Source organism: Balearica regulorum, chromosome 3, assembly GCF_011004875.1.
Source record: "Balearica regulorum gibbericeps isolate bBalReg1 chromosome 3, bBalReg1.pri, whole genome shotgun sequence".
NCBI lineage: Eukaryota > Metazoa > Chordata > Aves > Gruiformes > Gruidae > Balearica > Balearica regulorum.
Window position 1 is genome coordinate 116,012,811 of NC_046186.1, and position 21,390 is coordinate 116,034,200.

General features: G+C 48.0%; 1 protein-coding gene and 2 long non-coding RNA genes across 6 annotated transcripts in view; 1 reads left to right on the top strand and 2 right to left on the bottom strand.

Moving 5' to 3' along the window:
• The window catches only part of SPRED2 (sprouty related EVH1 domain containing 2), a 65,756-nt gene extending 55,031 nt beyond the window's left edge, over positions 1 to 10,725 (bottom strand). Inside the window, exon 1 of the mRNA XM_075749712.1 lies at positions 10,054 to 10,725. Coding sequence (XP_075605827.1) covers positions 10,054 to 10,100 — 47 coding nt within the window. The 5' untranslated portion in view covers positions 10,101 to 10,725. The remainder of the gene's footprint in view (positions 1 to 10,053) is intronic.
• On the bottom strand, positions 674 to 5,187 carry LOC142601159 (uncharacterized). Its single transcript, XR_012834790.1, has 3 exons — positions 4,776 to 5,187; positions 1,753 to 1,987; positions 674 to 1,098 (listed from the first exon to the last, which is right to left on the bottom strand). It is a non-coding gene; the product is annotated as an uncharacterized LOC142601159 (long non-coding RNA).
• On the top strand, positions 9,642 to 19,360 carry LOC142601157 (uncharacterized). Of its 4 annotated transcripts, XR_012834785.1 has the most exons (5): positions 9,900 to 10,061; positions 11,094 to 11,279; positions 11,840 to 11,972; positions 13,043 to 13,434; positions 13,914 to 19,360. It is a non-coding gene; the product is annotated as an uncharacterized LOC142601157 (long non-coding RNA). The 4 variants fall into 4 exon arrangements; XR_012834787.1 differs by lacking the exon at positions 9,900 to 10,061 and adding an exon at positions 9,642 to 9,839 and having other exon boundaries at positions 13,043 to 19,360; XR_012834786.1 differs by having other exon boundaries at positions 11,094 to 11,323; positions 13,043 to 19,360.
• Positions 19,361 to 21,390: the final 2,030 nt, after the last annotated feature.

The following is a 21,390-nucleotide window of genomic DNA, read 5'->3' on the forward strand; positions in this document are numbered from 1 at the left end:
TTGTCTATATAACACATAATGCTGTTTGGGTTTTTACTGCACCTTTAAAATGCATTTAGTCCCCTTCCTCTCCCTCTCCTACCACTCCCCCTTTATTTTTTTATTTTATTTATTATTTTTAACCAAGCTAGCTAACTCTCTACATTTCACTTCCTTCGGACAACAAGCAGAAAGTTCATTTTTAGCATTGCTTAATAACTTTCCAGCCATTTGACATTTGGGGTCTCATGCAGTGTTACTATACCAAAGTGCTAAATACTTGTAGAGGGAAAAAAAACCACCCAAAACCCAGAAAATTTTTCTCTTAAGCAGCTCTACTGGTTTAATTGTACTGCAATCTTTTATTCTTGTTTTGAAACACATAAAACAAGTTCTGCACCAAGTTCTTCCTCTAGTTCAACTGAGCATCAGATGCCTTTTTAAAAACACAAGGTCATTCAAGCAACACAAGCATCAGAATTACTATTTTACAAAACTCTATACCATTTCCTAACCTTTCTATCTTTACAGCCACCAAACTGCATACATCCAGTAACAACATGTAAAGCAATGACGGGCTGCAACCAGCTTAACACCTCCCATGCCAAGTTTCAGTCAAGGATGAATTATGTTGGCAGCGCTATAAATCTTCAGCGATAAAGTTTTTGCTGTAACTTCACCAGTATTTAAAAAAAAAAAAAGCATAAGCATGCTTTGCTGAAATATCAGTGACTTTTCTGTAATTTATAAGCACACACTTTAAAACACAGAGTGTAATGAGCTCTGAAATACATTGATTTACGCTGTGGTCTAACAGGGGTGGCTGGACCCTGGCTGTCCATCCCTACCAAGGCAGTGGGGGGTTTAATAAAAGTTAAAAAATAAAAATAAAATAATTTTTTTTTAAAAAAATGCTAAGGAATCACCTTGGGGTTTAGGAAATGTGATCAAATAAGGCAGCTGCATTGCCAAAACCGTGGAGAAGATGGTAGAAGGCAGGTCTGGCCCCCACTTTCAGCAACGTGCTCTCCCATGCAGCTCTTCAACGGCCAACCTGGCAGCGGAGGAGGGGGAATTTCTCAGCTTGCCAGCATCACGAGGACCCACTGCATTTGGCATCTAAGGCAAAATGAGGCACTTGGCTCTCCATCGTGCTGCTGGACTTCTGTCCTTGCACCCCCGACCCATGCAGTACGGACAAAGGATGGAAAATGCAAAGGTCCAAGAGTTACAGGAATCATGCTATTGAACAAAAACTAAGTTAAACAGCTGGAAAAACTCTGAGCATGCTTTGAATTAGCCCAGGCGATATCTATGTAATTTTTAAGAACCAGACTGTTTGTAAATAACCTACAACCCCAGACCCAGCCCTGTAGCAGCGGCCAAGTCTACTCGCCAGCTCTGCTGATGCCTTCCAGCAACTCGTTATGGCATCCCTTTGATTTCTGGAATATAAAAAAAAGTAGCTCTCCAGTATTAACACCTGGATACTTTTGCTTCTTTCAGCCCTCAGATCTTGTAAAGACCATATGAACTACCATCCCAGTGGTATCCTCCTGCTGCCCCAGCCCAGAGGTGGGGTGATGGGCTGCATGCAGAGGAGGAAAGAGGTTCACGATGAGCCGCCCAGGCTGCTGCTCGCTACCAGGGCACAAACCCAGCTATTTACACCCCCCCTTTGCCTCATTTCATCTCAACTCGAGGCAAAGCACGCGCTTCCCTATATGCCGCAACTTGAAGCGTTAGTAACGTTATATCAGCTTGGGGGCATACCTTTCCACTCATAAAACCACGTAAACAGCCAGCTTGCCTTCCAAGCACTTAAAAACCCAGGCGGGAGTGTTTGGACATGTCAGCGGAAGAAATTCAGTGAGCGGAGGCGAGTCGAGCTTTCTGCTTTCAGCAAGCGCACGATGGAGGCGGGGGAGCATGATGGGCATCTTTTCAGGCAGCATCCCCCTCGCCGTCAGGACCTGCTCAAGGTGCTGTGGGTGAAGAGTCATTTCGGCTGCAGAAAAATTAGTGTTGTCCATATTTAAAGGGAGGAAACCCCCACTTAGAAACAGATTTATACAAGGCTATGGGAGAGCCTTTTTTCACCTCATGTTCTCCCCCTAAAAAATGTTTTTCACCACCAGCATGTAAATTAGTAAATAAAAAGCATAAATGGTCGGGAGACCAAAAAAAAAAAATTACACAGATGTGCTTTAGCTTAGATGCTAATTGCTGCTAGTGGCATCAACCAATCCTAAGCATGGACTTAATTCCTATAAAACCACATCATTTAAGAAACATTGTATTTCCACAGGCGAGGGGAGGATGAGGAAGGAGCTGGTAGCCAAGACCATGGTGCTGCAACAGGCTCCGGTGTTTAGGGAAGAAGCTTCGTGATTTCCCACAGAGTTTTGAAACTCTGCTGTGCAAACACCTTCAGCATATTTCAGCTATTGCAAAGGAAACTAATCTTGCTCCTAACTACTCACCGAACAGGCAAGTGATGCTAAACAGTTTAGCATACAGCACAGGGAGGCGACTTGCCTAGTCTTCAGACTCACTTTTAACTAGCAAAAAAAAAAAAAAAAAAAAAAAAAGAGGTAATGGGACTATCCAAACAGAACATATGTATAATACAATTAAAAAAAATAATCTAAGCGTTTCCAGACCTCCTCGGTACTTGAGTGCATGTGCAGAACATGCTCCTGTCCTTGCACGGCAGCACAGGTCCTTACAAGCAGAGAGACATGTTTCCCATACGCTAGATCAAAAGACACTATCAGGTTTTACAACACATCTCCCAACACCATCAATGCAAGTCTCACAAAGAGCAACAGCAGAGGTGTAACAGCGACCAACTCAACCTTCCTATTAAAAAAAAGGAGGGGAAGTGGTTGCTCTCAACAAGACACACACTTTTGTTCCTAGAGAGATGCACAGAGGTAACAAGTCCTGATGTTACTTTTGAAAGGCCATTTAATACACATGCAAACAAAAAAACCACTTTAATTGTTTAGGTAGCTCATTTTTTGGATTGCATTTTGCCTAGATTCTGTAGCACCTTGGACAAAAAAAGCACTAGCTAGCAAGGAACGAGCTCCACCACTGCAGTAGTCCCCAGGCCATGAAATGCTTTTCTCCTTGCTAGGCACTGCCGTCAAGAGTTCAAGCACTTTATGGTGGTGGGCAACTCCACAATCTTGCTTTTGAAAGCACCACAGATGGGGAAATCAAGTAATTTTGTTAGAGAGCCCTGTAACCCCTCCTCCCCACACCTGCCAGTAAGAAGTTTCCTTCCTAGCTGGAACAGCCATCAGCTATAGGGCTCAGCTGATAGACTTGAGATCTCTCCTCTGATTACAGCTGAGAACAAAGGGGAGGGGAAAAAAAACACCAACCCACAACCCAAAACATAGTCCTTGAAGTGTGAGTTGCAAGCAAAGAAAGTCAAAGAAGAAAGTTATTCAAAAAGCCTAAGAACAAGGAGACTGGAGACAAAAATAATAATTTGGGTTAAATCTCACTTAGACCTACTGCAACAGGTATAACCTGCTGGCTGTTGGCAGAAAGGTCTTTGACAGCCTTGAAAGCATTCTTTGTAATGCTGCTTTTGATAAAACACAGCTTACTTTTAAGGTGAAGCATCTACTTCTACTGCATGAAGCAGACAGTGTTTTGCTCCAATGGCTACATCAGGTACACGTTAGGGGCAACCACCTTCCCCTGATGCCAGGGAGAAAATATTGCCAGCAGGGTTTGGTTTGCAGCTGGAGTTGCGGCAATGGCAGAAGTCTTGCTTCCAGACAAGAGTGACATGTGAAAATAAAATAAGCAAGAAGGAGGAAAAAAAAAAAAAAAAACAAACCAGAAAACCCAAGAGTGCAGGAGAAAGGAAACGAAAGCACAAAACAAGAAGTGAAACGGAGAAAGCGGGTAGGAAAATGCAAAACCCCAGCGGAAGGAGGGAATAGCCCCACGTCGGCTCCACGCAGAATGCTGCTCCAGCCTCAGATGGAGGCAAAGCTACACCTCGCGTGCCAGAGAGCTGGACAGCGGGTGCTAGAGCAAATGGCTTCCCTGGGTGCGACGGTGGTAGGGCAGGGGAGGCAGGAACCACCAGTGACTTTGCTAGAGGAGGGACAGTGATAAAATGGAGCAAAGACATCCTCCTGGACTTAAAGCAGATGATCTTCCTCTGCCCACCCAACATTTGTTTGGCATCAAGCTGGAGTAGGAAGAGGTGAGGAACATCGCTATGATATTTGCGGTTACCAACACCAATGGTCACACCAACCATGATAAAACCCCCAAAACCAACTGCACCAGTGGGCAGAAGCACAGTATTTGGGCACTGCTTTCCTATTCTTGCTGCATTAGCAGAGGTCGCCTTGGCTCCGTTTCTGCAACCCAGCACCCTTGACTTCACCGAGAGGAGGGGACCAGCAGACTGCCAGCCTTGCCACGCGAGGAGATGAAGCGTGAGAAATTATGCGGGCAAACCCCAACTTTTGCTCTGAAAAGCTGATGCAAAACCAAAGGTGAGGGTTAGGTGCAAAGGGAAGGCATCAGGAAGGCGGCTGGCACAGCCCTGCTGCATTTCTCTGTAGCTTCAGACTATTCGGTTTTCAGTACTGAGCAAGCACCAGAAAAAGAAATGATTAAAGGAAATTTGACAAGGAAAGGGGGTGGATGTGGGTAAAAAAAAGGGAAGGAAGGAAAAGAAAACTCACAAAATCTTGGCAGAAAACCAATAGGTAAGAAACAACCCCAAAAAAGCATTAGAAACCATCAGCTGAGCTTACCCATGCCAAGGTGGAAAGAAAGGGTCAGTGCAAGCAAGGTGCTAGGAGATGCTGCACTGCTCTGCTTGCTGGCAGGCTTGGAGAAGACCTCTCTTACTGGTGCTGGGATTTATGTGACAATGGTTTCTCACTTGCTTTTCGTAGTCCACAGAAATGGGGATCGCTGCGGCTCGCATCTGCTGTCAATCAACTCCACAGTCTATTTCTGCTTTTTTCAGTCAACCGACCTTCTTAGATTTTATTTCTTTTTAAAGTTCTGCACTGTTTCAGAAGTGTAAGTCCTCCAAAAATCAAATGCTCCACTTAGCAAACAGGGCATATACCAAAACCACAGTCTCCGGAGCTGTACTTTTAGTTTTACTGATCTCTGTGCCCTCTCCATTCCTGTACATCTCTTCAAGAAGGACGACCACCTACTGTTAAAAAAGGGAGGGGGGGAGGAAAAGGAAAAATAAAACAAACCACTTTTTTCAATGAATTTGTTGAAAGGAGCAGTTCCTATGGCCAAAGTCGGTCCCAACGGCAGAGAAAACAAGAGGTACGCATTTGCTGATGAGCCACAAGATCTCAACTTCTGCAGAAACAGGGCGCTGCCATTCAACAGGTTAGATAAACGTGCAATCCTGCTTGTGTCAGGATGGCGCCAACTGCCTGCACCCTTTTGGTACCCAAACTTTTCAAGTATGTCTCTCCCAGGTTTAATATCTCTGGAGTATCATTTATTCTTATTCTGCTGAAGGGAAGAAAACTGAATTTACCCATTCCTCAAGCACACCAGAATGCGTAAGAAAGCAAAAGGAGGGACCAAAACCAATAGTTAAGTAGCCTCTCAGTCCTCAGCTACTATTTTCCAGCCTAGTCCAGGAGAAGAAGGACAATTACCATCATCTCCCTGCAGTTTGGTGGCCGACAGGAAACAATTTTGTGGTTTAAATCCACCTACCAGCAAACCAAGTCCACGTTAAGAGCAAGCTTCGCCGCACAATGTACTTTTGTTTGCAGCCTCAGGATTTAATTAAAACGAGCAGATAAAGCCTACCTTTTAACCCACGCTCGAGGGTGCGCCCCAGCGAGATAAAAAACAGGCTGCAAAAACAGGTCGAAGATGATCCCATTGCTGGTGTGGCATCTGCGCCATGCTTGAACATTGTTCCACCACCACCGTCCCACCACGCTTCTTGCCAGCGGGAGCTTTGCCCAAAAAACCCTCACTTTCTGGCCCAAAGGTGGGCTGCTGAGGTTTCTCCTCTTCAATACAGGATCGGGGTTATCTGAGGGCTGCCTGCAGCTGTAGCATGGACCAACGTGCTGAGAAATTAAAGTCTGGCTCCCTCCTGCTTGTGGCAGCTCTCTTGCCACAGGTCTCCCTTCCACTTTTCCGGCCAAACACCCCCTCCGTACGTCCTCCACCTACAGCTCCTTTCCAAGTCATTTCCAAGACAGAAGTAGAAAGGGTAAATCCCTTTCTGGTTTTTTTTCATCCTTCATCCAACAGAGCTATTATTCCCTTATAAACAGCAACTTCTCCCAGTAACCGAACAAAGCAGCCACTTACATGTCATATTTTAAACAGGCATGTTTTCAGGCCAAGAAATAAACAGTTACATTTTGGCAATCCTTCATTTCCTGTCCTATTTGCAAGCAATAATGTCATGACACACAGTGTGTCCCATGCCTTTCTCCCCAGCTTAAGCTTGCAGAAAAAAAAAGTTAGCTGAATGAGCTGCTTATGACAGCTACAGAAAAATCACCAGCATTGGGTAAAAGTGTGGTAAAAACAAAGAGAAAAAAAAAAAAGAAATTGTTTTTTCAGTGTAAAGGCCAAACTGCAATATTGATAGACTTAGCATTCAGAGCAAGCGTTGCCAGTCCCTGCTCAGTGATGGAGGGAAGCAGGATTTTGGGACCAGCAAAAGGACAAACGAGTGTTGAGCCAAGTTTAATTTTCTTTCCCTAGAACAGGAAAAATACATCACCCCAAAACACCGGCGTGATCTCTCGCTACATTTTGCTGTCCTGTATGACACTAGAGCAACCCCCTACACCGCCCGAGACGCATCCCACTTAACCCAGCTTGTTAAAAACCTCTAGGGGACCAGTCCCACTTGCAAACACTTGGCACGCGCGCTCCGGGCTCGCTGGAATACATCAAGCACACGTTTGCCGAGCGGTGGGGACACCCCGGGGACGCAGCCGCTGCCTGGCTCGGGCAGGGCGTCACAGCTCCATCCCAAGCAGCGAAAGGCTGCGGACCAACACTTCCTCGTTCTCTGACCTTTTCCATTTAATTACTTCCTGTGACTTTCTTGGAACCGTGCATCGGAACGAGCAAGCAGCAGCCTCCGGGCGTAACCAAATTGCTTTAAGGGTTCAGCTCCATCCTCCTACTTACAAGTGGAAAGAAGCCAGCAGCCCACCCGGGAGCTGCCGGCTGCGGAGGGGGTCACTGCCAGCGGTGGGTAGGCAGCTGCCCCTCTCCCGGGCGCAGGCAGCGCTGCCCAAAACTCTCCCACCACTTACGCTCAGCGCCACAGCTTCGTGCCTCTGATTTATTACCGGGCGCCCCCGTTTCCCCCCACCCTGCAACGTGCAAAGGAGAAATGCAGCAGTGATGGAGTGGGGGGAAGGAGGGAAGCAGAAATAAAGGCCGAGATGCAGAAAGAGGCGCTCACTTCGCAATGACAAATTGACCTCTAAGTATCGATCTGAAATGGTGCAGTCATGAAGGGACCAATGAGTTTCCAGCATCCTAAGCCCTATTTTCTCCCTCCTTGGTTTTTATAAATTGTTTCAAAACTCAAAATGTTATTGAGTTGTGCTCAAGGAATTAAAAATAATTTTTAAAAAGTGCCAAAACCAGGGGGAAAAGACCCCCATAATTTACTTGAAGAGGGTTATTTTAAAATGCATCCTGACACTGGTCCTTTTTTTTTTTGTAATCTGGCTGTTAACATTTGCTCACAGTGCACTCAGTGAAATGAGAATAGCTATGCAAATTAAAGCCAGATATCTAGGGCAAATAGCACGCTATACTACCATTGTTCTGACAGCTTGAGAAAACTTATCAGGAGAGCCTGTCCTTATTTCTTTTAACATCATATATATGGAAAACAACAAAAAAAATTAAATCACTTCACCCACCACCGAAATGAAAAACAACCCATGAGTCACCAGCTTCAGCGGCGCTATCAATCAATGCAAGTCTGGAAGTGAAGAGCTTACGGAGGAAATCATGGCTTACCTAAAACACCTCACTGTGCCCTGCAAGGTGAAGGCCTGGATTAAACTGCAACAAGCCCAACTGCAGCCTCCAAAACAGCCGCTCGGGACACGCACCGGGTAAGGACCACAGTGCATCATTTACACTGAAAGCCAACACAACCAGCCACCAAGAAAACAGCTAACGCTGGGCTGCGAAGCGGGTTGGGTACCGGCTGCCTCTGGCCACCAGCGCTCCTCATCTCCCAGGGACCAAAGTACAATGTCACTGGGATGACTGGTGACCCCAGGAGAGGTGGCGTGACCCGAGAGCCTCCCTCCCCAGCCCAGGTAGGACGCACACGAAACCCATCAGCCAAAGCCTCCCTCGGCATGGCAGCGCGGCAGCACGTGGAGGAAGAATTTGCTCCAAAACAAACTGCAGCCTACAATTAAGGAAAAAACCCTCAACCATCAGAGGCAAGCGCTCGCTGTTTTACGCTGACGCTCACCTCCGCACCGAGCCCTGCAGGAAAACGCGTTCGGAGCAATGTCTTCCTGCGAGATGAAGGTTGGCGAGCACCAGCTTTTGTCCACTGCACAGGTTAGGTTTGCCCCTGTGCTCTCAAACCCAGAGACAGGGACGCACCTCTCCTCCTCTTGTCCAATTTGAGAAATGAAACCCCCAAAAAAACAAACCAAGAACCGGAGGGTTTTTATTGGAAATGAGTTGGGCACATTTTTCCAGCCTACTAGGTCATGGCAATCCACGAGACAGAAATGCAACTTTTTTTTTTTTTTGGGGGGGGGGGAAGGGAAGAACCATACCGACTTCAAAATAACCACAATTTCAGAAGCTACATATAAACACATATTTATAGTCTCTTCATTAAGAAGTGCCAAAATAACAATTCCGCTTAACACACGCATCGCAAGCAGAAGCCATTTCCTTCGCCACTCACATTTCTCCAGTAAACAGCCTTAAAATAAGTTTGATGTTACAAAGGTGTAAGCTCAGCACATGCTGCCAATTATGATTTTTTCAAACTCCAAAACTGAGCCGAAAAATTGCACAATTTTGACACCGCTTTATAAGCCCTAAGAGAAGTCATTTTAAAGTGCGGTACATCCTATGGCGCTTGGCACGAAACCAGTCCTGCACGCAAGTGAGTCATTTCTCTTGACTGTCAGAAGCCAGAAAGAGATAGCCAGGAACAACGTTTGGGCCAGCACGGCTTGTAAAAGCCTTTCCTGTAGTTTCCTTGTAACATCTTTATTTTGGGGAAGAAATATTTAAAAGAAGGAAAAGAGCACCGTCAGGCATTTTGAAAGCCTCGGTGCAGCCTCTCAGGGGGTTTATTTGCGGGGAGGTTGCAGAAGCGTTCCCGAGCGGGGGTGCCTTTGCCGGGGGGGTGTCTGCGTGGGTGCAGCAGGCACCCGCGGCCCCCCGGGGCGGGGGGGGGTGGCGGTGAATGGGGAGGCCGCCGGTGACCGGGTTTATGAATGCGGCGTCATGTGACGGTGGCGGCGGCCGTCCTCCTATTCACAAAACGGCGGCGGCGGCCGGGGCGGGGATCCGCGACGTCGTGTCGTCGTCCCCCCTGTCCCCCCCCCCACCGCTTCCCGATTCCCCCCCCCCCCCCCCAAACCCCGGGGGTGCGGGGCGGGGGAAGGGGAACGCACCGCCGCGCCGCCCGCTTCCGCCGCAGGCCGCCCCCGCCGGGCGCCCCGACCCCCCCAGCCGGGGCGGGGAGAGGTGGCGGCGAGGGGTGCCGGGGCGGGGGGGAGGCCCGCCACCCCCCCCCCACCTTTCCCCGCACCCCGGCGTCCCCGCGCCTCCCGGGGGTTTTTATGAATGAAAAGGCGGTATGCAAATGAGCGCGGCCCGGGGGGGAGCGCGAAATGGCGGATGCGCGGGCGGGCAGCGCGCACACGTACGCGCGTGTCCGTGTCCCTCTGTCCGCCCGCGGGGGGGGGGGGGGAGGAGGGTTTGAGGGATCCGCACCGGCTCCCGCCAGGGCAACAAAAGGTGGCCCCCGCCGCCCGCCCGTCGCCCCCGCCCGTCCCCGTCCCCGCTCACTCGTCAGGGTAGGCTTCCTCGGTCATCTTCTCCCCGTCTAGGCTCATCCCTCGCCGCGGGCGGCCGGGCTGCGCCTCCGCATCTTCCTGCGCTTCACATGGCGGGGGAGGCCGCGCCGCGGCGGGCCGGGGCTGGCGGCCGCGCCGGGCCCGACGGCGCGGGAGCGCGGGCGGCGGCGGGGGGGCGGGGGTGGAAGGGGGGGGGGTTACGGCCGCGCTCGTCGCCGGGCGGCGGCGGCGGCAGGGGGCGGAGGAGGAGGAGGAGGAGAGGCGGCGGTCAGCGCGCCGCGGGGGCGCGGCGGGGCGCGGCGGCGACGGCGGCGGCGCGGGGTCCGGGCCCGGGGGAGCGGCGCAGCGCCCGGGGGCAGGCGGCGGCGCCGGGCCAGCCCCATGGCCGCGCTCACGCCATGGCGGGGCGCCGCGGGTGGCGGCGGAGCGGAGAGGGAGGGGGGAACCCCGGCAGGAAGCGGCGGCGCTGCCGAGCGGCCGCGGCCGCCGGGAGCGGGCAGGGCAGCGCCGGACCCAGGCGGGAGGGAGGGAGCCGCGGCGGCGAGGAAGGAGGAGACGCGCCTGCCAGTGGCGCCTCCCCCGCGGCGGCGCGGCCCGCCCCGGCCCGGCCCACCGAGCCCCCGCGGCGCAGTGCCCGGGGTGCGGCCACCGCCCCGCTCGCCTCCGCCCGCCGGCGCCGCCCCCCGCGCCGCAGCCCCCGCGCCCCTCCCGCCTCGGCCCGCCTCGCTTCGGCTCGGTCCGATTCAGCTCGTTTCGACTCGGCTCACCTCAGCTTGTCCCGGCTGACTTCAGGCTCGCTCAGCCCCGCTCAGTCCTGTTCAGCCTGACTTAGTAAGGCCCGGCTCAGCCCGATCTAGCCCATCTCAGTCCTGCCAGGCCTGGCTCACTTCAACCCAACTTTGCCCAGCTTGGTTGGGGTCAGCCCGACCCAGCCAGGCCCAGCTCAGTTTGGTTCAGCTCAACCCAGCCTGGCTCAGTGGAGCTCCTTGTCGTGGCTGACAAGACCCGTAGGAAGGATTTACTTTCCCATAGGCGATTAGTGCGGTGCCGTGTGCGTAGCGAGGAGTTTGACAGCCCGTTGGTAGAGGAGCTCAGGGAGGCGGTGTTGCCTCCACAGAGCCACATCCAGAGGTTTCTCACCAGCCTTGGGTTCTTCCCATCTTGCCCTCTACAAGAGCTCAAATCAAGCCTTGGAGCCGTGCTCAGCAGTGCTATGGGGTGAGCGTGGGCATGCTGGTAGCATCACGCAGCTATTTTTGCAGGTCATTTTAATTGGTTTTTGCTACAATGAACAGCGCCATAACCGTAAACACTCTCCCAACTTGTGCTGTGTCCACAGCTACACTGTGGCCTCTTCTCCTGCCCTGGAAACTTGCTTGGTCCACAGAGGAGGGGGTCACAGGAGCCGACTTTTGAAAAGAAAGTTTGGCCCATGAGGTTGAATAACTAGCAATGAGTTTTAGTTTTGCTTTCTCCATCAGATCTTCTGTGACCTGGGAGAAGAAATCTGTCTGTCCCACCCAAGCACATCACCTTGCCCTTTCGGCCTCCGCTGGCTCCTCAACTGCAGCATCTCTTTCCCATTGTGGGTGGAGAGATGTCCCGTCTCTGCTTTCACTGTGCAGGGATATTCAGACCCTGTATGGCTGTGATTTCTAAGGAAGCCACTTACCGATTTATCTTTCAAGTCTAGTCTATGGGATTTAGTCTTGAAAGGGCCTTCAGATTTTGCGGTGGAAATTGTGTTTCTGCTCTGTTGGGTTTCAGTTTCTTTTCAGGAACAGAACTGGAAACTTGGAGAAAAATCTGTGGACTGCTAGTAATGCGATGGAGGCAAGAGCTGATGAAAGCTTTGAGGTCTTCTTTATGGAAGGTTACCCCCAGGGCGAAGCAGCATGTCCTCTGGAGATGGTACCAGAATCCGCAGCTTTGGTGGTGTTACACCGCTATAGCAACACACTTGTCACTGCTAGAGGTTTGGGCATAAAACCAGATAACGTATGAGAGTGCAAGCCCCCTTCCCTCCCATTGGCAGCCTGTGGCATGCTCATTTGGGTGGCAATGCTGCCTCTCTCCCCATCCCCATCCCCTTCCCACCCATTCATTCCTCTGCAAAGCACAGTTTGACATCCCCTCGGCTCTGCAAATGCATCCCCCCTGTTGGGGAGTTGCACTGCTGGATCTGCTAAATGGTCCCAGCTAATAATACCCCCCAATACCTCTTTATTTTGGAAAGTTATTCAAGGATCCAACTTGCAGAATGGCATGATAAACATCTTGGCAAAGCTGAGCTGGCAGCGAAAGGAAGTGTCAGGGCAGGAGTAAGCAGTTGGGGGCAAGGAAATGGCAGGAACGTCTTCAGCTGCTGTACCATAAAAGACCAGATGTAATGATTTGACACACTTCCACCCATCCTATGTCTTTTTTTTTTTTTTCCCCAAACGATGCTGAGATTGCACAGACATCTAACATCCTTAAAATCTTTCATGCCAAAAATGTCCATGGTCAGCAGGAGCATCGATGCGCATGAAGTGGTGAGCGTGGCATTTAGCAGTTGGCTACTGCAGAACCGGAATAAGGGGAAAGTTATGGCCACGTGAAAAACCCAGTGTGCAATCATGTAATTAAAAGGCCGTTATAATGCATATACCGCTGAGGAGAACTGGGTATTAATCACTGCCTGATTAATGCTTGAGAGCTTGACTGTATGATCTGGATGTATTTTTGCGTACTTGTGTATGCGTATATTTGCCCCAATGGTGAGAAGCAAACAGGTTTGAGGCTTAGAAGCCGAAGTTTTACTCGATCTAGTTTCTTGAGTCATTTCCTGTGGATTTGCGAGATCTCACATTTGATCTCTGCTTTCATTGTCTTGCTAATCTGGAAGCTGCTAAGCTGTTTATTCTCTGAATGATTTCTCTCTCTGTGCAACTATCACTTTCATACTGATAACTACTGAATTTTATTTTTCTAAAATTCAGGTTACCGTGCCGGTTCTTGTGAGTAGCACTTTCAAGACGACTGACTTTTCTGAATGAAAAGGCTCTCGGAGGTGTGATTTCTGTTTGTGCATTGTGCTGTTTGTACACAGAGCTTCTGCTTACACACAGAATAGCACTTCCCTGTGATGTGATCGTTACGGTACCTAGAATTAATTAGCCATTGGTGGCAGAGCTTCAAAACTGCAGCTTCTGCATACTAACGATATGTGTGCTCTGACAATTCTGCATTTGATATTTAAAAGGAACGTTTATTTTGCAGCATAATGTTTTCCCCGTTGCAGAGAACCTGGTATACGAACCTTGTTTCTGCTTGGACTAAAAATGGACTTCCCCCAAAGTGCTGTTACACTTTTAGCTGGTGCTTTTTGGGGGTGAGAAGCACTAGAATTTGAAGCAGCAGAGTTTAGGATGGCATTTACTGCAGGCTTGCAACATAGTCTGCTCCCTTCACCCACTCTTGATTTTAAAACCCATACCTTTCAGCTGAAATCTTCCACGCTGTTGATTTAGGAACCTACATATGAGTGTTGGTACGTTGTTGACTGTGCTAGTTTCAATGACTTTTCCACTGACTCACATGGTGACTTTGAATGAGTGAGGAGTAGAAGTCAGCAGTCCTGAATCACACCATCCTCCAGACGCTTACCCCCGTCCCCGATAATTCTTTCAAGCAGCAATCATATTTTAAAAGCAATGATTACATCCATGTTTTCCCCCATTATAATCGCCCAGAATTTAAGAGCTACAGAAATTATCTGCAACATTTGCAGTCAGCTTGAAAGCTTTCAGGGTTGACACATTTCAGGAGGTCACGCAGTTTGGAAATACAATGTTGTTTTTTTTTCAGTAGGAGTGGGATTTCAGCATGCATTTTGGAGAATTGTCAGGAGGATTTCAGGCACCTGCCAGGGGAAGAGGAGGTGGAGGGCTCCTTGCAGTCTTCCCAGGATGTCCTTCTGAAGGGTGGTAATTCCAGAGCAGGAAAGCAGAAAGGGACCCTCGCTGCCAGATGGGCTGCTTTCCCCAAGATCTGACCATCCCACTGTTTTCTCCATTTCTTGTTTTTTGTAACCATGTGTTTTATTAGGACAGAAACTGGCAAGAAAGCTTATGCGATCTCTTCACTCCTGCATGTGTGCACCTCTGTACAGCTTTGAGATGCTGGGGCTGCTGGCCAGGGGCGGAGAATGGGAAGGGAGGAACAGGGAAAGAGAGTAAAGATCTCCAAAATAAGCCAGTGCTCATCAGGTCAAATAAAATAAATAGCTGGTTAGAGGAGAAGCTCAGTGTTTTCAGCTGAAAGCAGAGGTAGAGCAGCACCTCAGCCCTTTCTGGGCACCACGGGATCCACCTGGGCCACAGGAAGGTATTGGGCCAGCTGGCAGCCAGGAAGGCATTGACCAGCGCTTGCAGTCAGCCATGAGTCACACGTATGGGACAAACCTGGTTTCATTCGTACCTGTATTCATGAAACTACATGCTTTTCTTCACCCTCTCCCAAAATAAAAGCAAAGTTTATTGAAATGAGGGGATTGTGAGGAAAAGGGGGCTTTTCAAAACCCTTGCTTTCCTACTGGATGCTCTGATGTCCTCTGAATATTCAGTAGTAAGTGATTTATAGCCCTCCTGTCATGATGGTTTGGTGTTTCCTTTGTGTGTATAACTTCCTTTTGATATAAAGGGATGATAACAAACCCAAATTGTAATCTCACAAGCACATGACACATTGTCTTTGTGGTACAGATAGCAGGAAAATACTCTGATCTTAAGTTCAGTGCTTCAGCCTCCCCCCTACCTCCAAATTTCACCCCGGTCACAGGGGGCATTAGCAGATTTAGGGAGACAACAACCTTGGCAGGGGTGATTCCTTCAGACGTGCTGGTGCGGGATGACGGTTTTTGGGAGTCCCACTAGAGTCGAATCCCCAGTATGGGCTCAACAAGAACAGAGCTGCTTCCTGAACTTATTGTATACCTTATTTTGCCGAATGCTTGGAAGGAAAAAACTGCCACAAAACCTTCACGTATCATCATTGGTTCCCCAGCAGTGCTTTGCTTTGGCGCGTTCCCGGCTTGGAGCGTGCCCTGGCCCATCAGTCAGAAAAATACATGTGCACGAACTCTGCCAGTGTCACGGATGCACTAGCAACCTCAGGATTAGTCCAAAAGCCAGGCTACTTTTGGCCTGAGGGAGGGGCTGCTCTCCTCTCAAGATGCCTTTCCACCCTTGAGAAGTTTCTGCATTTATGATACAGCTGTTTCCAAGGCCTCATGGGAGCTGAATAAACAGATGCCAAATAATCTGTTTGTACTTCAGGGAACACAAAAGTGGATGGATCTGGGAAAAACACTGGAGCTGTAAACACCTTTTCCTCCCCTTCTTGGGAATTATTTGAATTAGGCTTGAGCAATTAAGTGTATTTTAAGAAAGTCGCCTTCCAATACCCAAACATCACTCGATAACCGGTGTTCCTCCCTTTCTCACACAGCTAATGCCTGTATCTCCTTTATTGCAAAGTTTTTTGGTCGGCCTCAGCAGGTGACAGGATGAACTGTTGACTACTTTCTTTGGCAAAACCAGTTTTTGTGGCTTGGCCTGCTTTTCTCACCTAGCGTCTTGCTGTGAGTAGAGGGGTCCTAGTTCAGTATCTCAGCAGTTATAATTGCAGGTTTACCCAGTCCAGGCCCAGCCGTGGCAGAAACCCCCTCACAAGTATTGATCAGGAAAGGCTTCTGGAGTTAAATTAAGCTTTTGAAATATGGAAATGAGGACATGGCTGAGTCTGTGTTTAGTGGCATATGGTACGCAGGGGAAACGAGCAGAACGAGCGTTGTATGTACCCTGCCTGTGTCCTCCTTAACCGAGCCCTTGGCTTCAGGGCTGCTCAGTGACACTGACCCACGCAGTCCTTTACAGATGCTCGACAACATTAATTTCAAAGCATTGCAGTCCACCCTCTTCTCCAGGCAGATATTTTCCCTTGTGTTAATGTCCTCATAACAACTCCAGCTAGGCAAATATAGCACGTGGCTTCTGAGTGTCCTGGAAGGACTCGGAGGTGGATGGTTAGAGCTAAAGAAAGTTCATGGCTAACCCTATGCGCTATTGGATGGCTTTGCCAAGGATAAGTCGTAGCACAGGATGAAGAAGCTGGGAGGAGAGTTTAATGGTCCTGCAGAGAGCACCACCTTAGACAGCCATCCTCCAAGACACTTGCATTGCTGTTCCCGAGGATTCCCATGGAAAATAATCACACGCTCCTTTTATGCCCTTGTAATCACGAACATATTATGCTTCCCTGCCCACTTCTAAGGAGAAAAGTAATTAGTCACCCCACACAAATCTTTTGGGACTGTACATATACTCTGGTATGTATTCCAGCTCTGTCTACAAGGGAATGAAGATGTACAGCTCTGCGCTGTGCCTGGTTATTAACAGACGCTGCCATATGCAGAAACTGGGTGCAAGGCCTTTCATGTGCTTACTGCCAGCCGCACCTCCAGCAGCGTTTGCTGCCAGGGTTAACGAAGTCCAGAAATGCAAGGCCAGGTTGTGAGAGCTTCACGCCTGCAAAGCCAAAAGCATGGGCTTGCCTCTCTCACAAAACTCCCTTGTTTCAGACACGGGCCCCCCTAGTCTCTTAGCGGAAAAAAAAAAGGCCAGTTATTGCTGGGTGCATGTTCTGACCTTAAAAGCTGGAAGTAAAAACAATCCAAGATATGGGGTGTACTGAAAGCAGCAGCTGAAGGGCTGGTTTTGGTTCATTCTACAGGCAATACCATCGTGTTAAAATTGCAAGCGGGGAGGAGCAGGGGTTAATTTAAGGTTTATTGTGACAAAGAAGAATTATTTAGAAAGTGCTGGAAAACAGCAAATGGAAGACATTCTGGAAAATAAGCTTAATTTCCGTAGTCAGGAGTATTGACTTGCATTGCAGGGAGTGTGAAGGCAACCTCCTAGATCCATGGCAGGTAAACATTTGCCTTTGATTCTATTTTTTTCTTGGAGTCTATAAACCCCAGCATTTACACTTAAATGGATGTGCTGAAAGCTGTGTTTAGGAAGAGAATTTCATCCCCTCCTGCACTTACTTTTAACACGTGGTAATTGTTTAACTGCAGCTTTACAAAGTATGGCTGGAGGGGTGGTTTGTACGGGAGGAGTAACGTGGCACTGATGATAACTGCCTGATTTGGCCCCACTGGAGGCATCGGCAGCAGGATCAGAAGAGACTTTATATTTTAAATAGCTATAAAGTACCGTTAGTGGGTTGTGACAAATTCCTGCCTCCTGATTTCTCCTGATTTCTGCTTCAGAGAGGTACCATTGACAACATGGGGAACATAACATGTGTGCTAGGACCATGCGCAGCTTCAGTGTCATACCTCTTCAATGTGGGCATGAATCTCTGCAAAATTCTGTGCCTTGCTTCAGAAAGGTTTTCAATTGCTCTGTATTTCTGAAGGAACAAAGAACAAGATCCTCAACAGTATCCAGACACCTAGCTTCTTATACATCCCCAACTTGGCAGCACTGTCTGGCATTTTATCACCTTTTTTTTTTTAAACAGGGAGCTAGAGAGGTTATGAAGAACACATTTTGGTAACTGATGGTATTTTGTTTAATGCCATTGGTTTTTTTCTTCATCAGACCTATCATAGAGTCTGGGCTTTTCCTTTATTTTTTGCTTTCTGCTTCATCTCTCCCACTAGATCTGCTCCTCCCATACAGTGAAGTCCAAAACTCATTGAATTACCCTAACCGCATACGGCTTGTATACATTACCTGCATGTAACTGCTGCTCCTCATACCAAAGCCATCACCACACTACCAGTATTTTCTTTATTACCGCATAAAATGCTCTGGGTAACTGTGACATTGAAAAGCTGCTTATGAATCAGTTCCTGCTGAGCTCTAAAGAGATTTGGGTCTTCTCTTTGATGTTTAAGGAAGTAACAAATGTGAAATGTCTTCTACAAGACTTGATCAAAGACCTGGGAGATGGCAGTCTGAATTTTGGCCCTTCTCCTCTCTCGGGGTCACAGGCAAACCAGGATAAGTCTTTGTCTTCCTGAAAGAAAGATGGATAGCTGTCTGGCTTCAAAATCTTGGGAGGGTGCAAAGAAGAGGTGATTTTCACCTTGCTGTAGCAAGTCAAGGTCAACTCTATCCCCTCTGTTGATGGACTTTACCTCTGCTAGTAACAGGATGAGCAAGGCAGCCTTTGAGAAAGGGCACCCAAGCCTGCTGCCTTCTGCTTTCTGAAGAATACTAACAGTGGAAAGGACTTTGTGCCACTACTATACAGCTGTCACCAAAATCACGGCTAGAGCTTTACTTGACTATAAAATCTGCTATACCAGAAAGCGGTGGAAGCTTTGCAGTAACTTACTTTGCTGCACACAATTACCCCAAAAGGGACTTTGACCTTTTAACAATGGCACTTCATTATACAGAATTTTCTCATATTAATTTTCCAAGTATCAGGGGGAGATAATAATTGAGGAACATGAGATTATGAAAAAAGATCACAACTTTTGATATAGTTAGTGCATCTCTCTAATCACATCTGGTCTTATATACTAATTTTCATTAGTATATCCTTCACAGTTGTTTCTAAGGGTGGAGAAGAGCATTGGTCTTCCCTTACAGCAGAAGAAATCACAGCCCAAGGAGGTACCCAGGTGTCAGGGGGAGAAATCAGACTCAGGAGCACTTGGGAGTCATCTAGGACAGGAAAACAACTCCACTTGAGTTTAATTCCCCATGCTTATTTACATGTGTCTAATTGCTTGGCTGTAAGTGGTATTCAAATTGCCTAAGTCCCTCTGTTCCCTGGTAATTTACTATCAGAAAGAACAGAAATAAACTCTAACATGTTTGTGAGACATACCAGAATTACTCCAAACTTATGAGAATTTTGAAGTAAAGGTAAATGCTTCAAGCCTAAATACCACACTGCTTATTTTCTTCTCATAGTTTGTATCAGCATGGATTAAAATGAAATGCTGCTGTGAAGTTGCCCCATCAAACTGAACATGGTTGTAATTGTTTGCCCAGTGTAGCCTGAGTAAAAGTGCTCCAGTGTGCATTTCCACCATAGGAAAATCCTTTACTCCCTGATTTCCAAGTTTGAAAATAACTCTCTACAGATGAAATACATTTTGCACCCTCCAAAGAAGTGTTTTCACCTACAAATACTTTTTGCTGCCTAAACAAGAGCCCTTTCCTTTGCACTTGTGCCAACATGTAACTTGGATAAAGAATTAAACTTAGATTCTTAGTTATAATGCTTCCCCCGACTTTTTTTTTTTTAATAATGACTGTAAGACATATGCTGTCTCTCTTCTGAATTTTAATCTTTCTAATGAAGGTGTGTTTGAAGAAGGCACGCCCTTCAGCAAATGTTTTGCGGTATCATATTTGTGCCTTTAGTGTTGAGGACCAGCTGCCTTTTCAATTTTAAATGCACTTTTCAGGGTCTTACATCACAGAGGCCTAAATTAAAACACACTTACCATAAAGGGGTGCAGCATATGCATTCATCCTGGAAATTGTTCTGCGACATGAAAGATATCCAAACCCTATATGTAATTTTGAAGATGAGCAAGGCTTGGCCTTTCAGATGTCCCACGCGAGGGAAGCACCCACATCCCGCAGAACTGCAAGCTTCTGAATCATGGAAGTCGGATCATAAAGCCTCTAATTCCCACTGGTTTGAAGATGTGTATGACTGCAAAAATTGATCCTGGTGCTGAATCGGGGATGGCCGACCACCTGGGAGGGTGTGAGCCTGTGCGGGAACCCCTGTGGCCAGGCACCCAGTGCGGCCCAGGCAGCTGCAGAGCTCGGGGACGGGGTAACTCTCCCTTTTTCCCGCCCAGCTCCTCCACCCCATGGTTTTCAGGCTCAAGGGTCACGGTCTGGTGGTTCCCTGTGGTGTGAAGATCTTGCTCAGTGGTTTGCAAGCTGAGAAGGGGTGATCATGCCTGGTGTAAAGAGTTACTTGTTTTTCTCTAGGTGGCTTTCTCTTCCTTAAGACTATTGGAGAAAATTTTTCCTCTCCAGTATGGTGGTATAGACCAGGAATAATACCACTGGTGCCTTTATTTTGGATATGTATACCATGGTGAGATCAGCAGCTGGCCTTTGACATAGCTCCCTGAAGTATGCAGCTATGGAAGCCTTGCCACAGGCTGTGCATCCAGGCAGAACCAGAGTCCTCCTTTCTCAGTTCGTATGAGATTGATGCCAAATTCATCCTCCACCTCCATGGCTCCTGGGAGCTAAACCAGTAGCCTCAAAGAGCCATCAGCTCCATCAGCCTGCAAGTATACAGAGGGACCCCCCAACCTCCAGCCGAAGTGAGGCTTCCTCTTCTGACTCTATTCCACAGTGGTCTTTACTCGTAACTCACTTTTGGGGGGGGGGGGAAGATTTTGCCATCCGTTTCAAGTATCAGATATTGGCAATCCCTCTCCTAGAGCGTCGCGGTTGGAGAGTATCCTGTGCTCGTTTAGGAGGCGCAGTGCTCTCCCGTGTTTAGACATTGTAGTAAATGTTATTCAGATGCCTGCGGGGTTACCGGGCTTGACACAAATGTGCTGGCCAAGCTCAAAAGGAAGAGGAAATATGGGAATATTCACCACCAGAAGATACTGCTTCCCTTGACATTTTCATCTGCAGAACAATGGCTTACAGAGAGTTTTGAACTGGAAGGTGTTGTTGACCTTTTTCCTCTTTTGACTTTTGTTTCCTGTAAGAGAGTCTCTGGAATTACTTAATGTTGTCATCGAGTCCTAGGGATTCCCCTCCCTGTCCTCTTCCAGTTGTGTTACATCTCCCAAGTTCACTGTGATTCAAAATTGCTGAGGGAATACATTTCTGTTTAAACTGGAAGCCATGAACACAAGAGCTGCTCCTCCCAAAGGAAAAGTTGTTGTTCTTTTTACTTCCATGTCCTCAAATAAATCTTAAATCTTTGCTCCGTACCTGGGTAGGTCCACTTGGGACTTCCCAGTTTCCTATAAATTCTGATTTACACTCTTGCTGAGTCCGTGGAACCAGATACTAAATCCATCTTACTGAAAAAAAGAAAGAACAATAAAACCCTAATTGAAATGTTTTGCTGAAAAATGTCACAGCATAGTGATTTTTGAAACAAAAGCCCAAGAAATATTTTTTGCTTTTCTAAACTAGGAAAAAAAATGCATGCGTATACCCCTTTGGTTGAAGTGGAACTGCAAAAGTCTGATACATAGTCCCAGCTTCAGGGAAAGGAGAGCCCGGCTTTGTCTTTTCATGTGTATTTGTGTGTTTTTGTGATG